The following is a 22,061-nucleotide window of genomic DNA, read 5'->3' on the forward strand; positions in this document are numbered from 1 at the left end:
CAGATAGCAAGGAGTGGCTGACTTTGCAGAGCACACTGGAAGTGCCAGGCTCTGCTGGGCTGCCTTGCATTTTATCCCTAATCCCACCAGGTTGACAATGTTTACACTGTTATCAAAGCGGTACAGATGAGGGGCGCCTGGGTGGCTCAGTCGGTCAAGTGTCTGACCTCAGCTCAGGTCATGGTATCAGGGTCCTGGGATCAAGCCCTGCATCGGGCTCCCTGCTCAGCATCTGCCCCTCTCCCCCATACACACACACTACCTCTATTGCATAAATGAATAAACTCTTTAAAAAATACAAAAAAGTAATAAAGTAAAAGCCGTAATTCGCCAGGCTATTGTGAAGTTTCAATATGGTGCCATCTGTAGCCCCCTGCCTGCACCAGGCACAGACCAGGTTATCAGCAACTCTGGCTTACGAGTCACCATTATCTACTTCTGCCACCTCCACTGTGTCCTCCGAACAAAGTGAACTAGGGGTGTGGGCAGGCCTGGGAGCTCAGGAAGGTGGAGACGTCTCTCCTGAGACCCCTGTGAAGCCTTGGGCAGCGCCAGGCTGCCACGTGCTGTTTGTAGCCAGAGGGAGTCTGGTCTACAGTCAACCCCGAGATTTCCAGGGCTTTTTTACTGACAGACATGGAGGACCGAGGAGAAAGGAAAGAAAGGAGTGCAGAGAACCAGAGAAGAGTGTGCCTCAGGATTGCCGAGGAGCTGGGGGCCAAGGCTTCAGCACCACCCCAAGGAGCAGGGTACCTGTTACCACTTTGTAGCCCAGCTCCATCAGGGTCTGCGCCAGCATCTGGCAGTTGGCCACCACCTGTCGCTGGTAAAGTCTGAACTCCGGAGTCAGAGCCTGCTTCAGGGCCACAGCGACCCCTGGCGGGAGGAAAGGATGCGTCAGGAAGGCAGGATGGGACCAGGGGGTCCAGGCAGAGCTAGCTGGAGTCAGAGGACACCCCTTGCTTCCACTCAGGCCTCCTTGTCAGTGCCCCCCAAATGGTATCTATTTTTAACCCTACAACTACCCGGCTAACCCTGCAGACCTCTCCTTTTCGAGGAGCATGGAAGTTTCGTGCTAATATGATTACCACAGGGAAGCTGTTCTGCAAGATGGATTTTACCATCCTTTTTAAGCTCAGTGTACAGACACGAGAACTCAGCTGCCCCAGATGCTTCTGCTCTGGGGCCAAATTATGCAAATCTCCCGACTACAGGTCAGGGGAGAGGTGCCAGCCTGTTCTACCTGGGCATCCAGACTCCTTTGTCTGGTCCCTTGTTCAATCCCAAGGGCCGCTGAAGGGGGCACAGACGTGAAGGAAAAGGCAAAAGTAAGCATTGCCATGTGCGGGTCCCAAAGCCACTTGTCAGTGTTGGTGGAAATGACTAGAAAAGGCCCAGAGTGGCTGGAGAGCGGGTGATCCCATCACCCAGAGGTTGGAGAAACCAGACTCAGGGTCTGGAGGCGTAAAGGGGGACTGGGAAAACACCCTGTGGGAAATCCGCAGGAAACCCTCCCGCCCCCTCCCCACGTCCCCGCTCCCCTCTTGAGAAACATCGGGGCTTCTCAATGGAGGCCCTATGTCTTCATCCTGGGCTTTTCTACCAAACCACTCTGTTCTACGAAGATGCTGGAATGACTCTGAGATCACCACACATCTCTTAAGCCATTTGTACAGAGAAGGAGCAAGTCACTGGCAGCCTACTGGGTGATCTCAGTCAGCGGTGCTAGGGAGGGGATGTCAGGACAAGGTGACTTGTCCTCTCAGGGTTCGCACACTAACCGCTCACCCCATCTGCTGTGTCGCCTCCCAATTGTTCCTTTCCTGCTGTTTCCTGAATAGGACCGTGCCATGGATGAGGGTGCTCCCTACCCCCAAGCACCACCTGAGGCCTCAGGGTTGGCTCTGGGGACATTTTACCAGCAATGGCGTGGTTGTGGGGACCACCCTGCAGGCCTGGGAACACAGCGGAGTTGATGAGCGACTCTAGGTTGTACAGAGTCTCTTTACCCGTCTTGGGATCCACGCTGCGCACTCCTGGATGAAGGAAAACAGCAGAATGGGAACATCAGCCGGGCTGTCACCTGTTTCCTCCCCACCGGGACTCCAACTCACGCTGGCTGTGGGGCCCTAGGCACAAGCCTGGTCTCTAGTCCTGAGGGCGAGGCCTGGTCCCTCATGCTGTAGAGCTCAGGGGCCCCTTGCTTGCAGAGCAGTCCTGACCACCCTTTCCTAGATGAATCAAAGGATAAAAATTTCCCTCCACCAAGACTTTAACAAAGACTATGCCTCGGGCACATTTCCTCAAAGATGCATCCAAGATAGCAGTCTTCCCAGATGATGACTTTGAAGGAGAGAAAACTCATTTGCATAATGATATATATTAATTATATATTAACGGCTCTAATGGGGACTGGGAGTCCTTTCTGAAAAAAATGTTAATGCGCTGTAGTAACTAATGTCTCTGCAGAGCTTCTTGGGAGCGATGAACCGCCTGAGGCACTTTACATAAATTAATTAATGAATGCTCCCAGCACTGGTCTGAAGGGACGGGCGCTCTTATTAGGATGCCCACTCTGGAGGTGTGGAAATGAGGCACAGAGAGGCTGGACAACGAGCCCAGGATCACACAGCGTGGACGTGGCAGATTCAGGAGTCACTCAGGCTAGCCACACACCAGCGCTCCGTGGGAAGGAACACACTTCCCAGCCAGGTGGGAATGGCTACCTGCCTCAGAACTGTTGACACAACAGAAAAAGGTCCTCAGAGACAACAGTGCACTAAGAAGGCTCCTGGGCATGTGGGCATATCCAGCCCCAGGGAAGGGGGCCAGACAAGGAGACTGCAGGGGAGAGAGACTCCATTGCGGGGGGGGGGGGGGGGTGTTTCTCTGTGGGTGGGCATGCATCGGGTCTCACCACAGGCCAAATGATCTGATCAGAACCTGGCTTTCCCAGGTGTGGGGATCCCAAAATAAAGGGAGTTCTTAGACCTGTGGGCTACAGGCATATTCAACTGAGAATCCTCACTAAAAGAACTACAGTGGTAACTGTAGTTTATACATCAATGTCTTACGGTTTGTTTACTGTGAGTCATCCTCTGCAAAATGCATGCTCTACCAGCGTTAAGTTTGCCAAAGTATGGCTGCACTGTGAGGGCTCTGGTAGCCCCTGGCCAGCCATGCACACCCTCCATTCACCTCTTATAGGGAGGACTAGTTGACCCACAGCACAATACCCTTCCTCTTTCCCCAGCACCAGCCACCCAAGGAATGAGGCAAGAGCTGTGCTCAAAGCTTGCTTCTAGATCTCCTCTGCAGCCCTGCCACTGCCCTCTTCTGTGTAGCTCCTGCAGGAACCCTTCAAGGGATCCCGGTTTTCTTAGCTTCCCAAACTGAATATGAACCCCAGAGGAGAAAGGCCAACACCAGCACCCTGCCAGTACCTCACCCCCTGGAGCCCACCTTTCCTGTAGAAGATCATGCCGGCTCGGCAGCCTCTCAGGGTTTTGTGGGTGGTGGTGGACACCACGTGGCAGTGCTCAAAGGGTGAGGGCACCACACCAGCCGCCACCAGCCCGCTAATGTGCGCCATGTCCGCCATGAGATACGCCCCGTTCTCGTCTGCAATCTTCCTCAGTCGAGCGTAGTCCAGGTTTCGGGAGTAGCAGCTGGTTCCTGAGACAGCAGGGGTGACACAGTCAAGACCTATGCACGGCCAGCTGAGAGTCGCTGAAGTGCAGACCTGCAAAGCGGCCTCTGGATAGGCATATCCGACAGCCTGGAAATTTCTCCCTCTAACATCCCTGAGAACGGAAATGGAAACCACCTCCCCAAAACATCTTGGTGCCAAAGGCCACCACTCTGACCTGCCTTTGAGGTCAGAGGCCTCTTCACGGTGGTTGGGACAGCCTCTAATTATTATTACCTCCACCAATTAGACGGGGGTTAACATTTCTAGATGCTTCTAACAGTGATATTTATCCTGAAAGAAAAGAATCTACTTAGATCCCAGAAGGCCAGCCCTTCGGACAGGGACTAGCAGTGAGCCAGGGAACATCTCCACATCTTCATTTAGTAAGAGGCATGAGGGGCACCTGGGTGGCTCAGTCGCTGGGCATCTGCCTTCGGATCAGGTCATGATCCCAGAGTCCTGGGATTGAGCCATGCACTGGGCTCTCTGCTCAGCGGGAAGCCTGCTTCTTCCTCTCCCACTCTCCCTGCGTCTCTCTCTCAAAATCTTTCAAAAAAAAGTAAGAGGCATGGGAGCTGCTGACAAAGGCGGTTCCTTTACCCCCCACTCATCACCTGCGATAATGAGCTTCGGGTGGAAGAGGCGGGCGTTTTCCTCCAGTTGGTCATAGTTGATGTAGCCAGTGTCTGGGTTCACCTGTGGGATGTCACAGAGACCGGGGGCTCAGGCAGCATCCTCCGCCACACTGGGCTTGCCCTCCCACTGGAACTCGAGCAGGCTATCAAGGTAAGATGACTTTCTGCACCTGCCCAAAACCTGTTTGCTCCCCTCCACCACGGATGCAGGAAACCTGTCCCAGGATGGGACTCAAGGGCGAGATGGGGTACCAGTGTGTCTGGCTTGCACAAGTTGTGTTGACAACCAGGCATCGCTCACGGGGGCAGGATGCCCTGAGGGGTCCCCAGAGGAAAAGTGAGCCCCTAGCCTAGGGCTCTACCCGGGAGGACAAGGAACTAAAAAGCCACCATGGAATAAAAGAGGAACGACAAACATGCACCATGCAATGCGGATGCTGAAACGCCGTTACCTTTGGGAAAGAGACAAGCTGCTGCTAACAGCTCTTCTAGTCCAAGTACAAAGAGGCAAGAGAAAGAAAGAAAGACACAAAGATCAGAAGATGTGAAAAGCTGACATTACTCACAGATAGCAGCACAGCATGCCTGGAAAATCCAAGCTTCTGGTGGCACACTATTAGAATTAGTAACTGAATTTATTAGCAGGGTCCCTGGATGCAGGTCAAAACCCCAAAATCAGTTACATTCATGCATATAAGCAAGAAAAAGTAAGAAATGAAATGTTAACATTACATTTGTTTCAAAAGCCATGAAATATCGAAGCTATATGAAACCTCCACACATAACGTTTTTTTAAAGATTTATTTATTTTAGAGAGAGTGAGTGTGCGAGCAGGGGGAGGGGTTGGGTTGGGGAGAGAAGGAGACTCCCCGCTGAGCAGAGCCCCACCTGGGGCCTGATCTCATAACTCTGAGATCATGACCTGAGCCGAAATCAAGAGTCAGATGCTTGGGGCACCTGGGTGGCTCAGTGGGTTAAAGCCTCTGCCTGATCCCAGGGTCCTGGGATTGAGCTTCGCATCGTGCTCTCTGCTCGGCGGGGAGCCTGCTCCCTCCTCTCTCTCTGCCTGCCGCTCTGCCTACTTGTGATCTCTCTCTCTGTCAAATAAATGAATAAAATCTTAAAAAAAAAAAATCAACCAACTCAGCCACCTAGGTGCCCCCACACAAAATATTATTCAGAGAAATTAAGAAACACATAAAGTTATAGTGATTAAGGCAGCACATGTTTGTGGAAGGACAAGAACAGAAACAGGACGCCTAGTGACAGAGGGTCATCTGATCGAGGACAACAGTGATGCTGCAGGGAACGGTTGGTCTTCCAAGACGTGGAACTAGGTCCACTGGACATCCACGTGGAAAAATGTTGTCTGGATGCCCACCCCACTGCTCCCCGCAGAAATCAATTCCAGACAGGCTGTGGATCCACGTACCTGTGAAACATCAAACACTTTTTCCCCTTTTTGGCGACACGTGTCTTAGTAAAATCAGTGTATTGAAGATGCATTAAAGCATTTGTGCCAAGGGGAAGTAAAAATCAAAGGGAAAGATTTTAGGGGTGTGGGGCATGGGAGCTCTCCAGAGAGGAGGTGGTGGGAGGAGCCCCTACCCCCGGGGGGTTTCAAGGCTCGGGTCCTGTGGCCACCCTTTCCAGTGAACATGATTACAGCAGCTTGTGTGCAACCAAGACCTCACTGGAAAAGCAGGCAGAAGGACTGGCTGTGGTTCTGTTGCAAAGGGAATGAACTGCTTCTTTCCAGTCACCTGCACTTGGCAGAGAAACTGTTACCTTGAAGAAAATCAACAGCTGACCCGCAGTGAAAAAAACAGACGTAATTCTAAAAAAATTTTTAAAGACATAATTACCTACCCCTCAACATGTGTTGCTACTCTCCCTACCACAGTCTGCTTTTTAAACTTAAGGGATTAAAAAAAAATTTTTTTTTTTTAGAAAATGCTAAATATTAGACAAAAGAAAACTCCTCTCCAAGGAGAATTCATGGGCATTTGTCAGGAACTGCAGAGGGGCCGGAGTGGTGTAGAGGGGTGGGATGAGGGCCTCTCTTCTGTCACTTAGGACCTTCAGGGAGGGGACTACTTGGACAGGAGAGACAGGGGGACAGAAGGTTTGAGGTGCTGTTTCCCCACGGAGATGAAATGCCTAGCTATGTGTGGGACAGTTGTCTGGAGGGTGAGAGCCTGCTGAGAGGCAGGGCAGGGAGGCAGGTTCGGGGGCAGAGGTGAGGCGTGGCAGCTGCTGCTAGAGGCCAGGCAGGTCTGTGTCTCCTCCCTGCACACGGCCGGTGCCCCTTTGGCAGGTGAGCTGTGTCTCCTGCTGCCCAAGCTGGCCAAGCTCCCAGCCACTCCACACCCCTGCAGACCCACCATCGCTGAACCTCCAGGCTGTACCCAAGAGACTCTTGGGAGAAGGGGGGCTCGGTGGCTCAGTGGGTTAAGCATCTGATTCTTGATCTCAGCTCAGGTCTTGATCTCAGGGTCGAGAGTTGAAGCCCCACAATGGGCTCTGCTGGGCATGGAGCCTACTTTAATTAATAAGGACATTGGGCTAGAGAGTAAGGCTGTGTGAGGCCTCATATAAGATCAGAAAACAAGTCTGTGATTCCTCTCTGCCACTGTTCTTTCCACAGTGAAAAAAACTGTAGAAACCAGCTTTTGAGGGGAGCCTGGGCAGCTCAGTCGGTTAAGCATCTGCCTCTAGCTCAGGCATGATCCCAGCATCCTGGGATCGAGCTCCACATTGGGCTCCCTGCTCAGCAGGGAGTTTGCTTCCCCCTTCCCCATGTTCTCTCTCTCTCTCTCAAATAAATAAAATCTTAAAAAAAAAAAAAAAAAAAGGAACGAAAGAAAGAAACTGGCTTTTCTGTTATACATGCAAAGGCTGAGCACTGTGTCATTACTGTCATGTTTCAAAATCCACCTTCAGGGTCAGAGCTGGCTGACGAGGATACCTGTGGCCAGAAATGCCTAGGCTTTCCAGGAAAAGCAGCGAACTGTCACTTGCACACAAAAAGCACACATGCAGTTACGAGGACCGAGCCAAAGGCCGACAAATGGTGAACGGTCAAGGGTACTCAGCACAGGCCACAGGATGCCAAGATTGACGGAACACTGGCTTGCTTTCCCTAAAGGAATAAAATCCCGTGTCTGACCCTCAGCCAAGCTCAAGGAAGTGCTACAACCTTTGCACGCCGTGGGACCCATGAACTAGCTGGGGACGGCCCATGGGACAACAAACAGCAGGAGGAAATGGTTTCTGGACACAAGGGAGAGTCACCATGCACAACGGCTTCCCCATAACTGAGTCCGCGGGTTACTGCCTTTGCCCCCATCCCCGGCATAAAGTTCACGTATCAGTCCACGCTGTTCCAACCCAGCTGTTTGTAATGACGAAGGCCCCATGTGACTACGTGTCAGTTGCAGGCCGGGCCTGTGGCTCATACAGGCTGTGGTTCACTGACAGATCTATGAGGGGTGGTAGAGTCCCGAGCACGGGGGTCAGGCTGCAGCTAAAACCTCCCCGACCAACCTCCCTGGGTTTCCGCTGCCCCCCACCGCGTGCCCCAAATGCCTGAGGAGTCCCAAGGGCAGGAGGGGACAGATAGCAAAAAGCAGGGACTTCCTGGAGCATCTCAGAACAGGACCACCTAGAGACCCCACTTACCTTATAGGGCATAGACTCAAAAAAGATGGATGTGGCAGAGATTTTCTTCTTGTCTGTCATGAACCCGTGGGTCAGGTGGCCACCGTCTGGCAGGTCCAGGCCCATGATGCGCCCATGCGGCTCCACTAGGGCGGTGTACACCGCGAAGTTGGCAGGGGAGCCTGGAAGGCCAGGCCAGAGGATGTCCTGGGAGGCCCCGAGCAGGGCCCCAGAGCTTGGCCACTAGGCCGTCAACCAGGAGTGGACAGAACAGGCCTGGCCCCCCACTGTGCAGCCAGCTCCCCAGAGATTCCCCCGCAGCAAACCCCAAGAATACGGGGCAGGTGTGTTCAGGAGGGGTGAGCTGGGAGAGAGATGCACAGACCCATCTGTGGGTCTCTAAGCCCCAGTAGGGGCTTGGCCCATTTTTCACTTCCGTTTACAGGCTATCCTTTTCGGGACTGCCCTCCATGAACGCCAGCAGGCAGGGGACAGCTCAGGCCCGTCTGGATGTGGCAGTTACCTGAGTAGGGCTGGACATTGACCCCCCAGCTCTTGGGATCCAGACCGTAGACCTGCAGCGCTCGCTTTTGACAGAGGATTTCCAGCTCATCGATGAACTCGGTCCCGCCATAATACCTGCAGAGAAAGCCGGCTTAGGCCCCCCGTGGCCCTGATCCTCTGTGCTTTGTAGAAAGGCCAAAGAAGCTTCATGCTGGGACAGAAGAATGAAGCTGAGGGGCAGTGAGAATAAGTCCCCCAAGACCCCACGCCACTCATCTTCCATCCGTGCCCAGTCAGCTTCATGACGGAGCAAGTACCTTCTCGTCTACGAGAAATTCCGACAGAGGCTGCATGGATGAACCCTGAGGACCTTGTCATCACGCTGAGTGACATCAGCCAGTTACAACCGTGCGATCGACCTTGCATCAGGGTCCAAGAGCAGTCAGAGCCCCAGAGCCAGAATGTGGAATGGGGCTTCCTCGGGGCTGGTGAGGAGGGAAAGGTTCTCCTGTTTTTTAACAGTTCTAATAAAATTTTACTTGCTGTTTAATAATTAGTATGAAAATTTGTATGTTTTTTCTCTGAATATTAATAATCGTAGTACCTCTTCAGTAGACATTTTTAACCACGTTGCCTTGTGGTTGGAGAAAACCTTAAAAATTTTAAATTAGATATATATACTCTTTTGGGGGCACCTGGGCGGCTCAGTCAGTTGAGCACCTAACTCTTGATTATCAGGTCATGATACTGGGGTCATGGGATCAAGCCCCGCATCGGGCTCCCTGATCAGCACAGCTTCTCCCTCTCCCTCTGCCCCCCCACCCCCACCCTGTGCTGGCTCACACTCACTCTCTTGCTTTTGGGATGCCGGTGTGGCTCAGTCAGTTAAGCGGCTGCCTTCGGCTCAGGTCATGATCCCAGTGTCCTGGGATCGAGTCCCACATTGGGCTGTTTGCTCTGCAGGGAGCCTGCTGCCCTCTCTGCCTCTACCTGCCACTCTGCCTGCCTGTGTGCTCTCTCTGACAAATAAATAAATAAAACCTTTAAAAAAAAAAAACAGGTAAATAAGTCTTTTAAGAACACACACACACACACACTCTTTTCATCCTAGTAAAGAACACACAGCACAGAATTGACATCTTAACCCTTTTCAAGCATAGTCCAATAGCATTAAGTACCTCACGCTGCTAAGTATATTCCCACTGTTGTGCAACAGACTTCTAGAAATTTCTCACCCTGCGAAACTGAAACTCTACACCCGTGAGGCAGCAGCTCCCACTGCCTCCCCACAGCTGCTAGCAACCATCGATCTCCGCCTCACGATGGTCATGACGGTTCTAGACAGCTCTCAGTGGCATGAGGCACTATGCAGACTTTGGAGACTGGGTTACTGCACACAGCACAAGTTCCTTGTGGTTCACCTTCCATGTAGCATGTGACAGGAACTCTTTCTGTTTTAAGGCCAAAGGGTGGTGGGTTATATGGATCATCACGTTTTGCTTATCCATTCATCCACCCACGGACTTGTGGGCCGCTCCCAACTCTTGCTATTGTGAATAATGCAGCCACAACAGAGTGTGGGAACTGGGAGGGGCTTCATGGAGGGATCTGGCAGGTCCCTTCCAGTGTTACATTCTCTGCTTTGTCACCAAAGAAAGGTGTGGTGTCCTCCGAGCTTGAAGTAGAGCTGCCCATGACTGGGGAAGGGTGATGGACTTTCAGGAAGGTCAGCACTGCCAGGGGACGTAGCAATTAGCCATTCCCAGGGAAGCAAACACAGGATGGGGATTCATGGTCATGGTGAAGACCCCAGTGCCCCTGCCTGCCTTGTCCCAGACCCCTGCAGAGGTGGCATGGCGCTCTGGAAAGACGGTGCAATCCTGGTTCTGCTCTTTACCACAGGACTTGGAGCTGCCTCCTTCACCTGCCAAATCCGATCCTTATCTGGAAAGGGGGTGAGAGGGCTGACTTTGCAATCAGGCTGCAGGATACACAAACATGACTGTGGTCATGCTCAGCCTGATGCCTAGACCACAGCACTGACTTTCACTCTCCATTTGAAGGCCACCGTCATCTCTCCAATTGCCAACAAAGACAGAGGCTTTTTCGATGAAATGATGAGATGGGGTCAGTCAGGTTAGGGTTAGAATTACCACCAATGCCCCAGGCTAAGGACTCAGGTTCACGAGTCCATCCACACTTCACCCCCCAGCCACAAGTCCTGGGCCCCCCAGGCGACCCAAACCACTGTCCCCCTTGGCCACAAATTTGGGGGTCCCCACAACCTCCTCTCAGGCTCATTCATTTCACCAGAACAACTCACAAAACTCTGGAAAGAAGTCACTGAATGTCAGTGAGTCTCGGCCTCCTCATCTGTACCACGTGGAAAACAGCCCCCCCTTGGGGCTCTCACAAGATCTCATGAGCTACTGGTTGTGAAAACACCAGGGGAACCCTCGAAGGCACAGAGGAGAGGGTAGTTATTTAGGGCAGGAAAAAGACTGTGTCTTCAACCTCGGCCCTTCTCCCGAGAGCTTCAGGGGCATTTCGGTGTTGAGCGGCAGGCAAGGGGCTGAGGGGGACCCTTCTTTTCCCGTGTGCATATTTGGGACACAAATATGCAAATCTGCAAAAACCATACATCAGATTCTGTGATCGCCATCTTTGCTGATGACTGTAAAAAGCCAAAAATGACTAGAACTTCTTGTGGTTCCCAGGGGGAAGGAACTGACCAAATCCAACATTTCTAACACAGCCATGATGGAGTCTGGTGTCGCTTCCGGGTCACCCCTGACAGAAACTCCCCATGACTCACAGAGCCACAGCCACCTTCCATGACACCCCTCACAGCGCTGACCTTTCTCTAGAGCCTCAATAATGGCAGCAGCTCCAGACTCCTTAGGGACTGGCCTATTATTCTAGAAAGCCCCACAAAGGGACTGCTAAAGATGACGAGGACAGCTGCTCCAAGAACACGGGCGCTGCCACGTGCTGGGAATTGCAAATGAGTTATGGCAGGAGCGGAATAGGAATCCCCTGGTTTTGTAGGCTTGAGACTGACTCAGTAGTTCCCATCACTGTGTCAGAAGCAGGCCTGTGATGGTACTCACATACCTCTGGCCTGGGTATCCCTCAGAGTACTTGTTATTTAAGCAAGAGCCTAGGGCCTCCAAAACTGCCCGGCTGGCGAAATTCTCTGAGGCGATCAGCTCCAGCCCGACCCTCTGCCGGTTACTCTCTTTCTTGATGATGTCGTAAACCTGATGAGAGAAAAGGGAAGGTGAGCAGTGAACGTCTGGCTGATTCAGGTTAGTGTTTTGCTCTGATCCAAGCCATAACCGGGAGCACCTGGGTGGCTCAGTGGGATAAGCCTCTGCTTTCAGCTCAAGGTCATGATCTCAGGGTCCTGGGACTGAGCCCCGCATCGGGCTCTCGGCTCAGTGGGGAACCTGCTTCCCTCTTCCCCTCTGCCTGCCTCTCTGTCTAATTGTGATCTGTCACATAAATAAATAAATAAATATTTTTTTTAAAAAGCTGTAACGTAGTAAAGAGATGGGACACTAGAACAGATTCATATTTTGCCTACAGAAGCCAACCGAAACCCAAACAACCCAGCTGAGAAGACTCCCACAGCACTTAGAGAAGAGATGAAATCTTCCTTGGATGTTAGCACTTAAGGAGGAATTCACAGAAGACAATGAATTAAGGGAAACAAAATGACTGAAGAGAAAATGCTCCTTCAAATAAGCATCCCACTGAATTTTTCATTTTGCACCCTCTTGTTATTTTCATCCCTATATTTCACTAAGTATCTCCCTCCATGAAGTTTATTCCTTATTCTTCATCCTTAAGATAAAAGTAGCTTTGGTAAACACCCAGAGGCAGAAGTAGGCCAGCAGTGGCTGTGGGTTGGGGAGTTTGGGCGGTGGGGGGCAGTACAGTACTGCTTATGGGTTTTAGTTTCTCTTTGCGGGGGGGGGGGGGATAAAAATGTTCTAAAATTGACTGCAGGGACGCCTGGGTGGCTCAGTGGGTTGAGCCTCTGCCTTCAGCTCAAGGTCATGATTCTCAGGGTCCTGGGATCGAGTCCTCCGTCGGGCTCCCTGCTCAGTAGGGCATCTGCTTCGCTTCTCCCTCTCCTCCTGCTTGTGTTCGCTCAAATAAATAAATAAATAAAATCTTAAAAAAAAAAAAGTAAAATTGGTTGTGAACATATGAGAACCACCAACATACACACTTTAAGTGGGTGACTTACATGCTAAGCGAATGATCTCTCACCTCTAAAGCTGTTATAAAAACACATGAATAAGGAGTGCCTGGGTGGCTCAGTGAGGTAAAGCCTTGCCTTTGGCTCGGGTCATGATACCAGGATACTAGGATCAAGCCCTGCATCAGGCTTGCTGCTCAGTGGGGAGCCTGCTTCCTCCTCTCTCTCCCTCCCTCTGCCTACTTGTGATCTCTGTCCATCAAATAAATAAATAAAATCTTTAAAACAAAACAAAACCAAAAACAAACCACACAAATTAAAAGAGGTTTCTCGGTGTCTAGATACCTGAACTGGAAGGAAAGGGTCAGATGTCAGTGGCCCCTCCAGTGGCCCTTTCCTCCGGAATAGCCAGAACAGTGCTCTGCCCTCTGTGGAAAGCCAGAAATATGCCTATTCCCCATATGCCTATCTGCTGGAGTAGACCAGCAGATGTAAGTAAGACTCCCGGCGCCTCACCTCAGTGTCGCCGTCTTTCAGGGGCTGCGCCAGCATTTTATTATGCGAGGACCACAGCTCAGCATCCTTGTGAGTCCCGTTGACTTCTGCCATCGTCGTGCTGGTTCAAAGTTGCCTGAAAATGGAAACACTCCCAGCATTAAAATTTAATTAAAGCTGCTGGTTCTCCCCAGTTGCTGAAGGACTGATGCATTTTATGGCCTTTCCCTCACACGTGCTGGTCAACAGGATGGCCTTCTATTGCACAACCACTGCGTGGAACTTCTGGTTCCTTCTGAAAGTGTGGAGGTCAGCGGGGGATCCTGTTAGTAGTGAGAACTCCCCGCCCTCCCTCTGAGGCCTGCCCCAGCCTAGAGAGCCCGGTACCCCTCTTCCCAACTCTACCTTTCCTGGTTATGAGGAAGCTTCCCACCTAAACCAGAGGTCTTGAAGGCAAGAACTCAGTGTTACTCTTTTTATAAAATCCCACACAAAATGCCAGCATGGCCATATATATTTGCCAAATGGCTGAACAAACGAATTGCTGATTTCAGTGTTATTCTTCCCATTTTTCTTTCTTTTTTTTTTTAAAGGTTTTATTTATTAATTTGACAGAGATCACAAGTAGGCAGAGAGGCAGGCAGAGAGAGAGGAGGAAGCAGGCTCCCTGCCGAGCAGAGAGCCCGCTGGCGGGGCTCGATCCCAGGACCCCAAGATCATGACCTGAGCCGAAGGGAGAGGCTTTAACCCACTGAGCCACGCAGGCGCCCCCCCCCCATTTTTCAAATAATGAAAATGAGACTCAGAAAAGAAAAAATCGGGACGCCTGGGTGGCTCAGTTGGTTGGACGACTGCCTTCGGCTCAGGGCGTGATCCTGGAGTCCCGGGATCGAGTCCCACATCAGGCTCCCAGCTCCATGGGGAGTCCGCTTCGCTCTCTGACCTTCTCCTCGCTCATGCTCTCTCTCACTGTCTCTCTCTCTCAAATAAAATAAATAAAAAATCTTAAAAAAACAAAACAAAACAAAAAAAAGAAAAGAAAAAATCTCTCAGCCCCAGGCCTGCACAGCAGCTCAGCCATGAAGGATGGGCTCAAAACCCCCAAACACACATTCTGAGTGCCCCCCAGACTTCTTACTGTAGGAGCTATGAGTGAAGGCACACACTACTGCTTAAACAGACACCTTCCGGTAAAAACCACAGCTCAGATTGACACGTCTGTCTTTTTCATCAGAAAATGGCATCCCATGGGCGCCTTTAGCTCAGGTCATGATCCCATCATCCTGGGATGGAGCCCCGCATCGGGCTCCCTGCTCCATGGAGAGCCTGCTTCTCCCTCTCCCTCTGCCTGCCGTTCTGCCTACTTATGCTCTCTCTGTGTCAAATAAATAAAATCTTAAAAAACAAAGAAAAGAAAATGTCATCCTGTTAAAAGAGCTGAGAGGAAAATGCAAGCTTCTGTACCCTAGGTTTCTGTAGAGGACGACAATTTGTGGGTAGTGGCACACCCACCGATGTGAACGTTTAAATATTGACAGGAATCAACCTCCTTTAACCAATAGTTGGCAGCTTTTCAAGGCTTTTCCCATCAGTTTGCTAAGCTGTCATTTCAGGACACTCTTCGCGCTACTTACTGAGAACCTTCCTGGAGGCAGTCACAGAGTTGTTACTGGGCACACAGTGGTGATCAAAACACGCTGGAGCCCTGCCTGGCAGCGAGCCAAACAGGTGACTTAACACAGTGAGCTAAAACGAGGAGAGTGGCATGGGGGATGAGAACGGGGTACTGGCATGAGCAGGATCACTGTGGACAGCCGGGTCGGGGGGGCCCTAGTGGAGGAGACAAACCCAGAGAATATCTAGGCTAGAAAGAGCCAATCAGGAGGCAAGAGCCCATCGCCCAAGAGTACTGTGAATTAATAAGAAATATACATCGGTCTCTCATCCTAAACCCCTTGCGATTTCCTGGGTGATAAGAGTGCCTTTTGTTCTACTTAGCTGACTCTGGGTGGGCTCCTGGAGGGTCCACAGAGACCGAGCCAGGATCAGAAGCTTGGAATTTTCCATCCAGACTCCTCAATCTCCAGAAAGGGAAGAGGTCTTAGAAACGGAGTTAATGAGTAACCTAGTGTAGGGGAGGAAGCCTCCCTAAGAATCCCCGAAGCATGGGGCTGGGGGGCTTCCCCATACCCAGAGGGTGGTGCACCCCAACTCTAGGGGGACAGAAGCTGTCACACGTGGGACTGTCCCACCCCTCACCTAAGTATGTCTTTATCTGGTTGTTTATCTGTATCCTTCCTTTATGCTGTTTTTTTACTATACGATTAACTGATAAAAGTAAGCAAATGTTTCCTCGAGTTCTACGGGCTGTCTTAGCAATGACTAAATCCAAGGAAGGGAGGGGGCTCGTGGGAACCTCCAATTTGTAGCCAAGTCCTACAGAAGCTGCAGGTAATGGGGAGACCACCTACTTGTGGTTGGTGTCTGAAATGGGGGGCTGTCTTGTGGGACTGAGCCCTTAATCTGTGGGGTCCACATTAACTCCAACTAGTACCAGAACTGAACTGTGGGACCCCCCCCAGCCAGTGTCCCAGAATAGCTGACAAGCAGCAGCAGAAGTAACTTTCCCTATCCAAGCCCACATGCACACTCTCACTTGCTAGACAAACACACCCACTAAATAAAACAGCCCAAAAGTCCCAAGTCACAGTGATCCATCCCCCTTAACCTTCCTAGAGCTCGCAAGAAGGAACTACCAGTAATTATTAACTGGGAAATTCCTCACTGGGGCTTTCAAAGCAGCCATGATTTTAAGTCGAGCGCAGAGGGTTAGGAACAAGCCCCGTCTGCAAGCACTTCGGCTTCATTGTAACACATGCTTCTGCAGCAATATCTGGTCTAACTTGCTAACTTGGCAGGCAGCCTGGGAACTGACCCGCCACGTGCCACGCTGCTGTCCCAGGGGGAGAGATGGGGAAAATGCCACTGCTTTTCTCCGTTCTCCGTGATGATCCCTGCACTCAAGGATGGACAGGACAACCCAAGGCTCTCTGCATCCACCCACACACATGCCCTCCACAGGTGGTAACAAACCACCCCCCCAAAAAGCACAAGAGCCAAAACAGGCATTCTGGTTCTAGAATCTCGAAGACCAAGCTTCTTCTAAATATGGATTACTCAAAGATGATTTGAAGGTTGTGGATGCCAAGAAAAACAAGATTGTACCCACCTCGAGTCTAGCCCTGACATAAGTACAGCCATCTTGGCAAAGCGGAGGCTGGCACCTTGCACCCCCTCTCCACCCGCTCCCCTCCCCTTGGTAGTATGTGTGACATTCCTCAGCCACCCCTGGCTGCCCTAAAAGAAGAACAAATGGTTGACTTGCAGAGATCACAATCCTGCGGGACAGGAGTCTCCCTTGGTTTACAAATGTCCTTGAGATTTACAACAAAGCAGCTATCTTTTCAATAGCCCAATTTCCAGAGACAAATTATTCAGTTCCTTAAGCCCTAATGTCACCCTCCCCTCCATAAACAAAACTGAAGAAGGCTGAGGTAGAAGGAAAAGTAAATAAAGTTAAATTTCTTCTAAACCCAAATCTCACTAACAAGGACGCTTGATAGCAAGTATGTGACATTCCACCAGGAAACTCCCAATTGTCTTCTTGCTAGTACCTCATTAAAGGGAAAAACGGCCTTGGCTTGATAGTAGCCAGGCCTTTATTTGAAGGCCTTGTCAAATAAACCCTCGTGTGATTGCATCGGTGCTTGGCTCCTTGGTGGTCTCTTGGACACAAAGGTGACAAGCAACACCGAGAAGATATTGCTCAAACGCCAGATAACTAAAGTCCACTTGGAGCCCTCCTCCAAGGCAGGTCAGATCTACAGTCATTCTGGGAAAGGCAATCCCTGGCACCCTGCTCAGGACAAGGAACAAAGTCCCCACCTGCAACTCCCCGCTCACTGGCTTCCCTTGGGCAGAACACTCAAACTATAGCTCTGGCTGCAAATCTTTTTCTTAGAGGAGATGCTAATTCTGAGTCAGTTACCTCTGAAATCCTGGGGGACACGACACCGCCCCCCACCTAGGGGGAGGAGTTTTCTACCCTAAGGATCAGGCCTCCTTCCCCAATACAGGGCACTTAGTCCACGCCCTTCTTAAGCCCATCCTCTTTTTGTTTTTGTTTTTGGATTGTATTTATTTATTTCAGGCAGGGTGGAGGCAGAAGCTGGCTACTGCACAGCAGGGAGCCCAATGTGGGAGTCTCCCAGGCACCCCGAACCCATCCCTTTCTTGAGTCCAGATGAACCTTTTGGTTTAATCGTGAAAAAAAAAAAAAAAATTTTTTTTAATATATTTATTTATTTATTTATTTAACAGAGATCACAAGTAGGCAGAGAGGCAGCCAGAGGGGGCGGGGGCGGTTAGGGGAGCAGGCTCCCTGCTGAGTAGAGAGCCCAATGCGATGCAGAGCTGGAGGCTCAAGGCTCAATCCCAGGACCCTGAAATCATGACCTGAGCCAAAGGCAGAGGCTTAACCCACTCAGCCACCCAGGCGCCCCAATCGTGAAGTTTTAATTCTTTATCCAGAAAGTACAGGGCGCCTGAGTGGTACAGTTGGTTACACGTCTGCCTTTGGCTCCGGCCATGATCCCAGAGTCCTGGGATCCAACTCCGCATCCGGTTCCCTGCTCAGGGGAAACCAGCTTCTCTCTCTCCCTCTGCTTGTTCTGTCTCAAATAAATAAATGAAATCTTAAAACAAAACAAAAAAACACAACAGAGTTCAAGATTCTGTTAAGTCAATTATACCTACTACAGATAAAATCTATTGTCTACTAAGTCAATTAGATCTACTCTGTCCTGGGGCGATCTGAATTCCAGTAAGAAGGACAAGACCTGGGACCTAAATAGCTAATTTAAGGGTCAACTTGACCAGATTTACTGATAACCTGGGAGCTGATGGAACAAGAGATCCTCACCCTGCGTACCTATTAAAAGGCAGAGGGAAAAGCATCCAAAAAGCTAATATATTTAGGCAAGAAATACTTCACATCTTCTCTTGAGATTTGTAGTTTGGCTGAAAAATAACATACCTTGAACTTTGTCCTCATTTGTTTTTGAACTCTGATAAAAGACACATACCATTTACCATTTTAACCATTTTTAAATTAAAAATCATATTTAATTTTTTTCCTATTTCACCCATTCACATCCCCTCTGGCAACGACCAGTTTGTTCGTATTAAGAGAGCCTGCTTTCCTCTCTCTCTCTGCCTGCCTCTCTGCCTACTTGTGATCTCTGTCAAATAAATAAATAAAATCGTTAAAAAAAAAAAGTAATTTTTTTTTCTTTGCTTGTTCGTTTTGTTTCTTAAATCCCACTTATAAGTGTAATCACTATAGCATTTGTCATTCTCTGCCATTTTGACCATTTTTAGGTGCAATTCAGTGGCATTAAACCATCACCACCACTGTCCCCCAACTTTCTCCTCGCCCCAAACCGCAATTCTGGGCACCTATTAAACACGTCTCCATTCCCTTCTCTCCAAGCTGGTGGTAACCTCTCCTACTTGCTATGAATTTGACCATGTAAATGGAATCACACAACAGTCACCCTTTTGTATCTGGCTTATTTCATGCAGAGTGAGGTCTTCAGAGTTCATCCATGTGGTAGCACATGCCATCTCCCTCCCTTTTAAGTCTGCAGACACCACACACTACTTTCTTTAGACATTTTTCCATTATTGACATTAGGCTGCTTCCACCTTTTGGTCACTGTCAATGATGCAACCATGAACTTGAACAGATACCAAGTCCCTGCTTTCAATCCTTCTGCGTATAGACCCAAAGAGGAGTTGCTGGACCATACAATAATTCTATATTTCATTCAAAACAAGCTTTTGATAGTTAAGAGAGCCACTCTACTACTAGTATTAGCCTACAATGACTTCATTCATTCCTGCAACACATATTTACTGAGCACTATGTCCCAGGCACTGAGGAAGGAACTAAGAATATGTGGGTCAAAAAGACAGAGGCCTTGCTTTTGTGAGGTGAGGACTAATAAAAAAGTAAACAACAAATATACAAAATAGGGTGCCTGGGTGGCTCAGAGGTTTATGCCTCTGCCTTCAGCTGAGGTCGTGATCTCAGGATCCCGGGATGGAGCCCCGCATAGGGCTCTCTGCTCAGCAGGGAGCCTGCTTCCCCCTCTCTCTGCCTGTCTCTCTGGCTACTTGTGACCTCTCTCTCTGTCAAATAAATAAATAAAATCTTTAAAAAAATATATACAAGATAATCTAAGGTGGTAGTGACTGCCATGAGGCCAGTAAATGGGGGGAGGGCTTCTTTAGGCCAGACCATGAAAGGTGTCTGAGCTAAGATCTGAATTGGGAAAGATCCAAGCTTCTGAGATCTAGGGTAAAAGCAAACACACCTATCTTCCTAAATCATCCCTCACCTTTATCACCTTTAGCGCAAAGGCCCTAAAATGGTTAGAAGTTTGATTTGCTGAGGGCCAGAAATCAGGCCCATGTGGCTGAAGCTTGGGGAACAAAGCAGAGACACAAGAGATGATACTCAGAAGCAGTGAGAGCTGGGATGGGAGAATAGATTCTTCCCTTTGACCGTGCATATTTCACAAGTTTCAAACTGTGTTCTAGAAATCTTGGTCTTAAGCCATTTCTTAAGCCATCTGTGAAATCTGAAACTAACAACTAGAGAAACATAACCGGGGGAGATCAAGGCTCCCTGTGCCAAAAAGCACGTGGGGGGACACCTCTCCAGCTGGACCCCTCCAATCCTCCCATGTCCCAACAGTGAAGACCACACCCCAGGAAACTCCTAAAGCCAGCCTGACGGGTTCAAATCCCACTCTCCACTTCCTAACGTGCAACCCCCCAGTTACTGACACCTGTTTCTCAGTCCCCTCATGTAAAACCCGGGAGTGAAGACTGTTCAGAGTGGTCAGGGAGAGTTAAGACACTGGACATACATGAGCACTCAAAACAGCACCAGGCACACAAGGCACACAGTAAGTACCCAACCATCAGCTACTACAAAAGAAACGGAGGACCTTACAGCCATCTTTGTTACCACTCAGGCATCTGGGCTGAGCACCAAGGGGAGGACACAGCCCACTGCAGCCGTGACTATCATTATATTGCTGGATATTTCTGTTGGGGAAATTGTCACTCATGCGTGGCATGATATTCGCCTCAACCCCACGGAAAGAGGCCTGGAAAGTGAATTTACTTGCCAAGGTCATCAGCCTCCCCACGGCCCCCAATCTTCCCTGGGCCTTTGTCACACAAGTGGAACCAGCCAGAAGTCTCCTGAGGGAACGACCCTGCTGAATGCCACCTGTGTGTCCCATGCGCAGATTTTGTGCTGCCCGATTTACAGAAGAGGAAACTGAGTCAGAGCGTTAAGTGGTCTAAGGTCCTACAATGTAGCCAGAATCTGAACTCCGGTATACTTTTTAGTTCCAAAGCCCGTTCCCGTGACCCTGCTGAATTCAAGCACAGACTGCCCACCTCCAGGGCGTGTTCCCTCAAGTAAGAAATTTTAAATATGATTCCCTAAGAACCTGAACTGGCGTTTCCAGTCTGGCAGCTGCCTGACTAAAGACACGTGTGGTGTGCTGGCCTCAGCAGATCAAGGGTCACTTGACTTCCAGGACCTGGAAGCACAGGGCACGGGGCCAAGAACCCCACAGTGCAACGTTTGTCTCCTAGCACGGGGAGGGGGGCGGGCGTGTGCGTGTTACAAGATTGCAGACAACAGGCGCAGCTGCTCCCCCGCAGGAAGTTGTTCGCACTCCCAAAAGCAGCGCGACCATATATGCAAGGCAAGAGCGCGCACGCTTGGAGAGCTTCCGTTGGATTCCGGGCTCTGCCATTTTGCTCTCTGCAGGGTCGCGCCTAAATCGGCTCCTCTCGTCGAGCCTCACCTTCCTCATCTGTAAAATGGGCTACGTGATAGCACTCCACCTGCAGCTCGGTTGAGGGCATTCTGTAGCCCCGTGAAGGGCGCGCTTGAACTGAAAATGCTCTGCGAGAAAAGGGCTCAGTGGGGAGCGGTTACCTGATCAGCTGTAAGCCTCCGCATCTGTGTCAAAGGCTGAGCCCACCACCCCTACCGCACCGACCCGTGACCAGGCACCGGGCATCCGGCCTCGCCGCACTCCCGCCCTCCACCTTTTCCGGCTTCTCAGTGCTGCGGGGAAGCTCAGCTGCAAGGCGCACAAAGAGAGCGCAGACCCCGAGAGCGTCGGGGACACCAAGGTCCTGGCACCCGAAGCTGCCCACCTACCGGAACAGGGTCCCGCAACCAGCCCAGCGACCCTGAGGCCCCACGCTGCTGACGCCGCGGCCAGAGTCCGAGACCCACCGGCCTGCGCTCGACTAGGTGCCCACCACGTGACACCTACCCAGCGAGTCCGGAACCCAGAACTTGACGCGCCCAGGGTTCGCGCACCACTCGGTGCCGGGCGCTCGCCGCCCGGTCCCGCCCCCGGAGGTGCCCAATCAGAGCGGCAGCCCCGCCCCCCCAGGCGCTGGCGCTACTGGTTGCAGCGGAGCGGTGGGCGGGGCTTCCCGGGCGGGGCTGCCCCTCCCCGCCCGGCCCGCGCGAGGTTGCACAGGGCAGTTGCTTACTTAGTCCTGGCTTCGGGCTGGGGGCAGGGGTTTCCAGGGTGTCTGCAGAGGGCCTGTCCCAGTGGATCTGGGTAGGCCGCGGAATTATATTTGACATTTGCATTGTCCTATTTGCAGTTTAGCACAGTGATCATTTAAATAGGACAAACGTGGGTTCGAACTCTGATCCCATTACTACGTATGAAGTCCTAGTCCAGTCATTTTACGGGAG

At 50.8% G+C, this 22,061-nt stretch overlaps 1 protein-coding gene across 2 annotated transcripts in view; it reads right to left on the minus strand.

The window, feature by feature from the left end:
* SHMT1 (serine hydroxymethyltransferase 1) overlaps positions 1-21,687 on the minus strand; it is a 24,400-nt gene extending 2,713 nt beyond the window's left edge. The window contains exons 1-9 of one of the 2 annotated variants that reach the window (XM_044249334.1): positions 21,625-21,687; positions 13,214-13,328; positions 11,605-11,750; positions 8,510-8,625; positions 8,008-8,168; positions 4,306-4,387; positions 3,463-3,675; positions 1,920-2,036; positions 754-876 (exon numbers count right to left, since the gene is read on the minus strand). In XM_044249334.1, the coding sequence (XP_044105269.1) occupies positions 754-876; positions 1,920-2,036; positions 3,463-3,675; positions 4,306-4,387; positions 8,008-8,168; positions 8,510-8,625; positions 11,605-11,750; positions 13,214-13,306 (1,051 nt within the window). In that variant the 5' untranslated portion in view covers positions 13,307-13,328; positions 21,625-21,687. Of the gene's footprint in view, positions 1-753; positions 877-1,919; positions 2,037-3,462; positions 3,676-4,305; positions 4,388-8,007; positions 8,169-8,509; positions 8,626-11,604; positions 11,751-13,213; positions 13,329-21,506 lie in introns of both variants that reach the window. The other variant, XM_044249333.1, reaches the window with a different exon arrangement.
* Between the last annotated feature and the right edge of the window lie 374 nt (positions 21,688-22,061).

The sequence above is a fragment of the Neovison vison genome, chromosome 5 (assembly GCF_020171115.1).
Source record: "Neovison vison isolate M4711 chromosome 5, ASM_NN_V1, whole genome shotgun sequence".
NCBI classification, from domain to species: Eukaryota; Metazoa; Chordata; class Mammalia; order Carnivora; family Mustelidae; genus Neogale; species Neogale vison.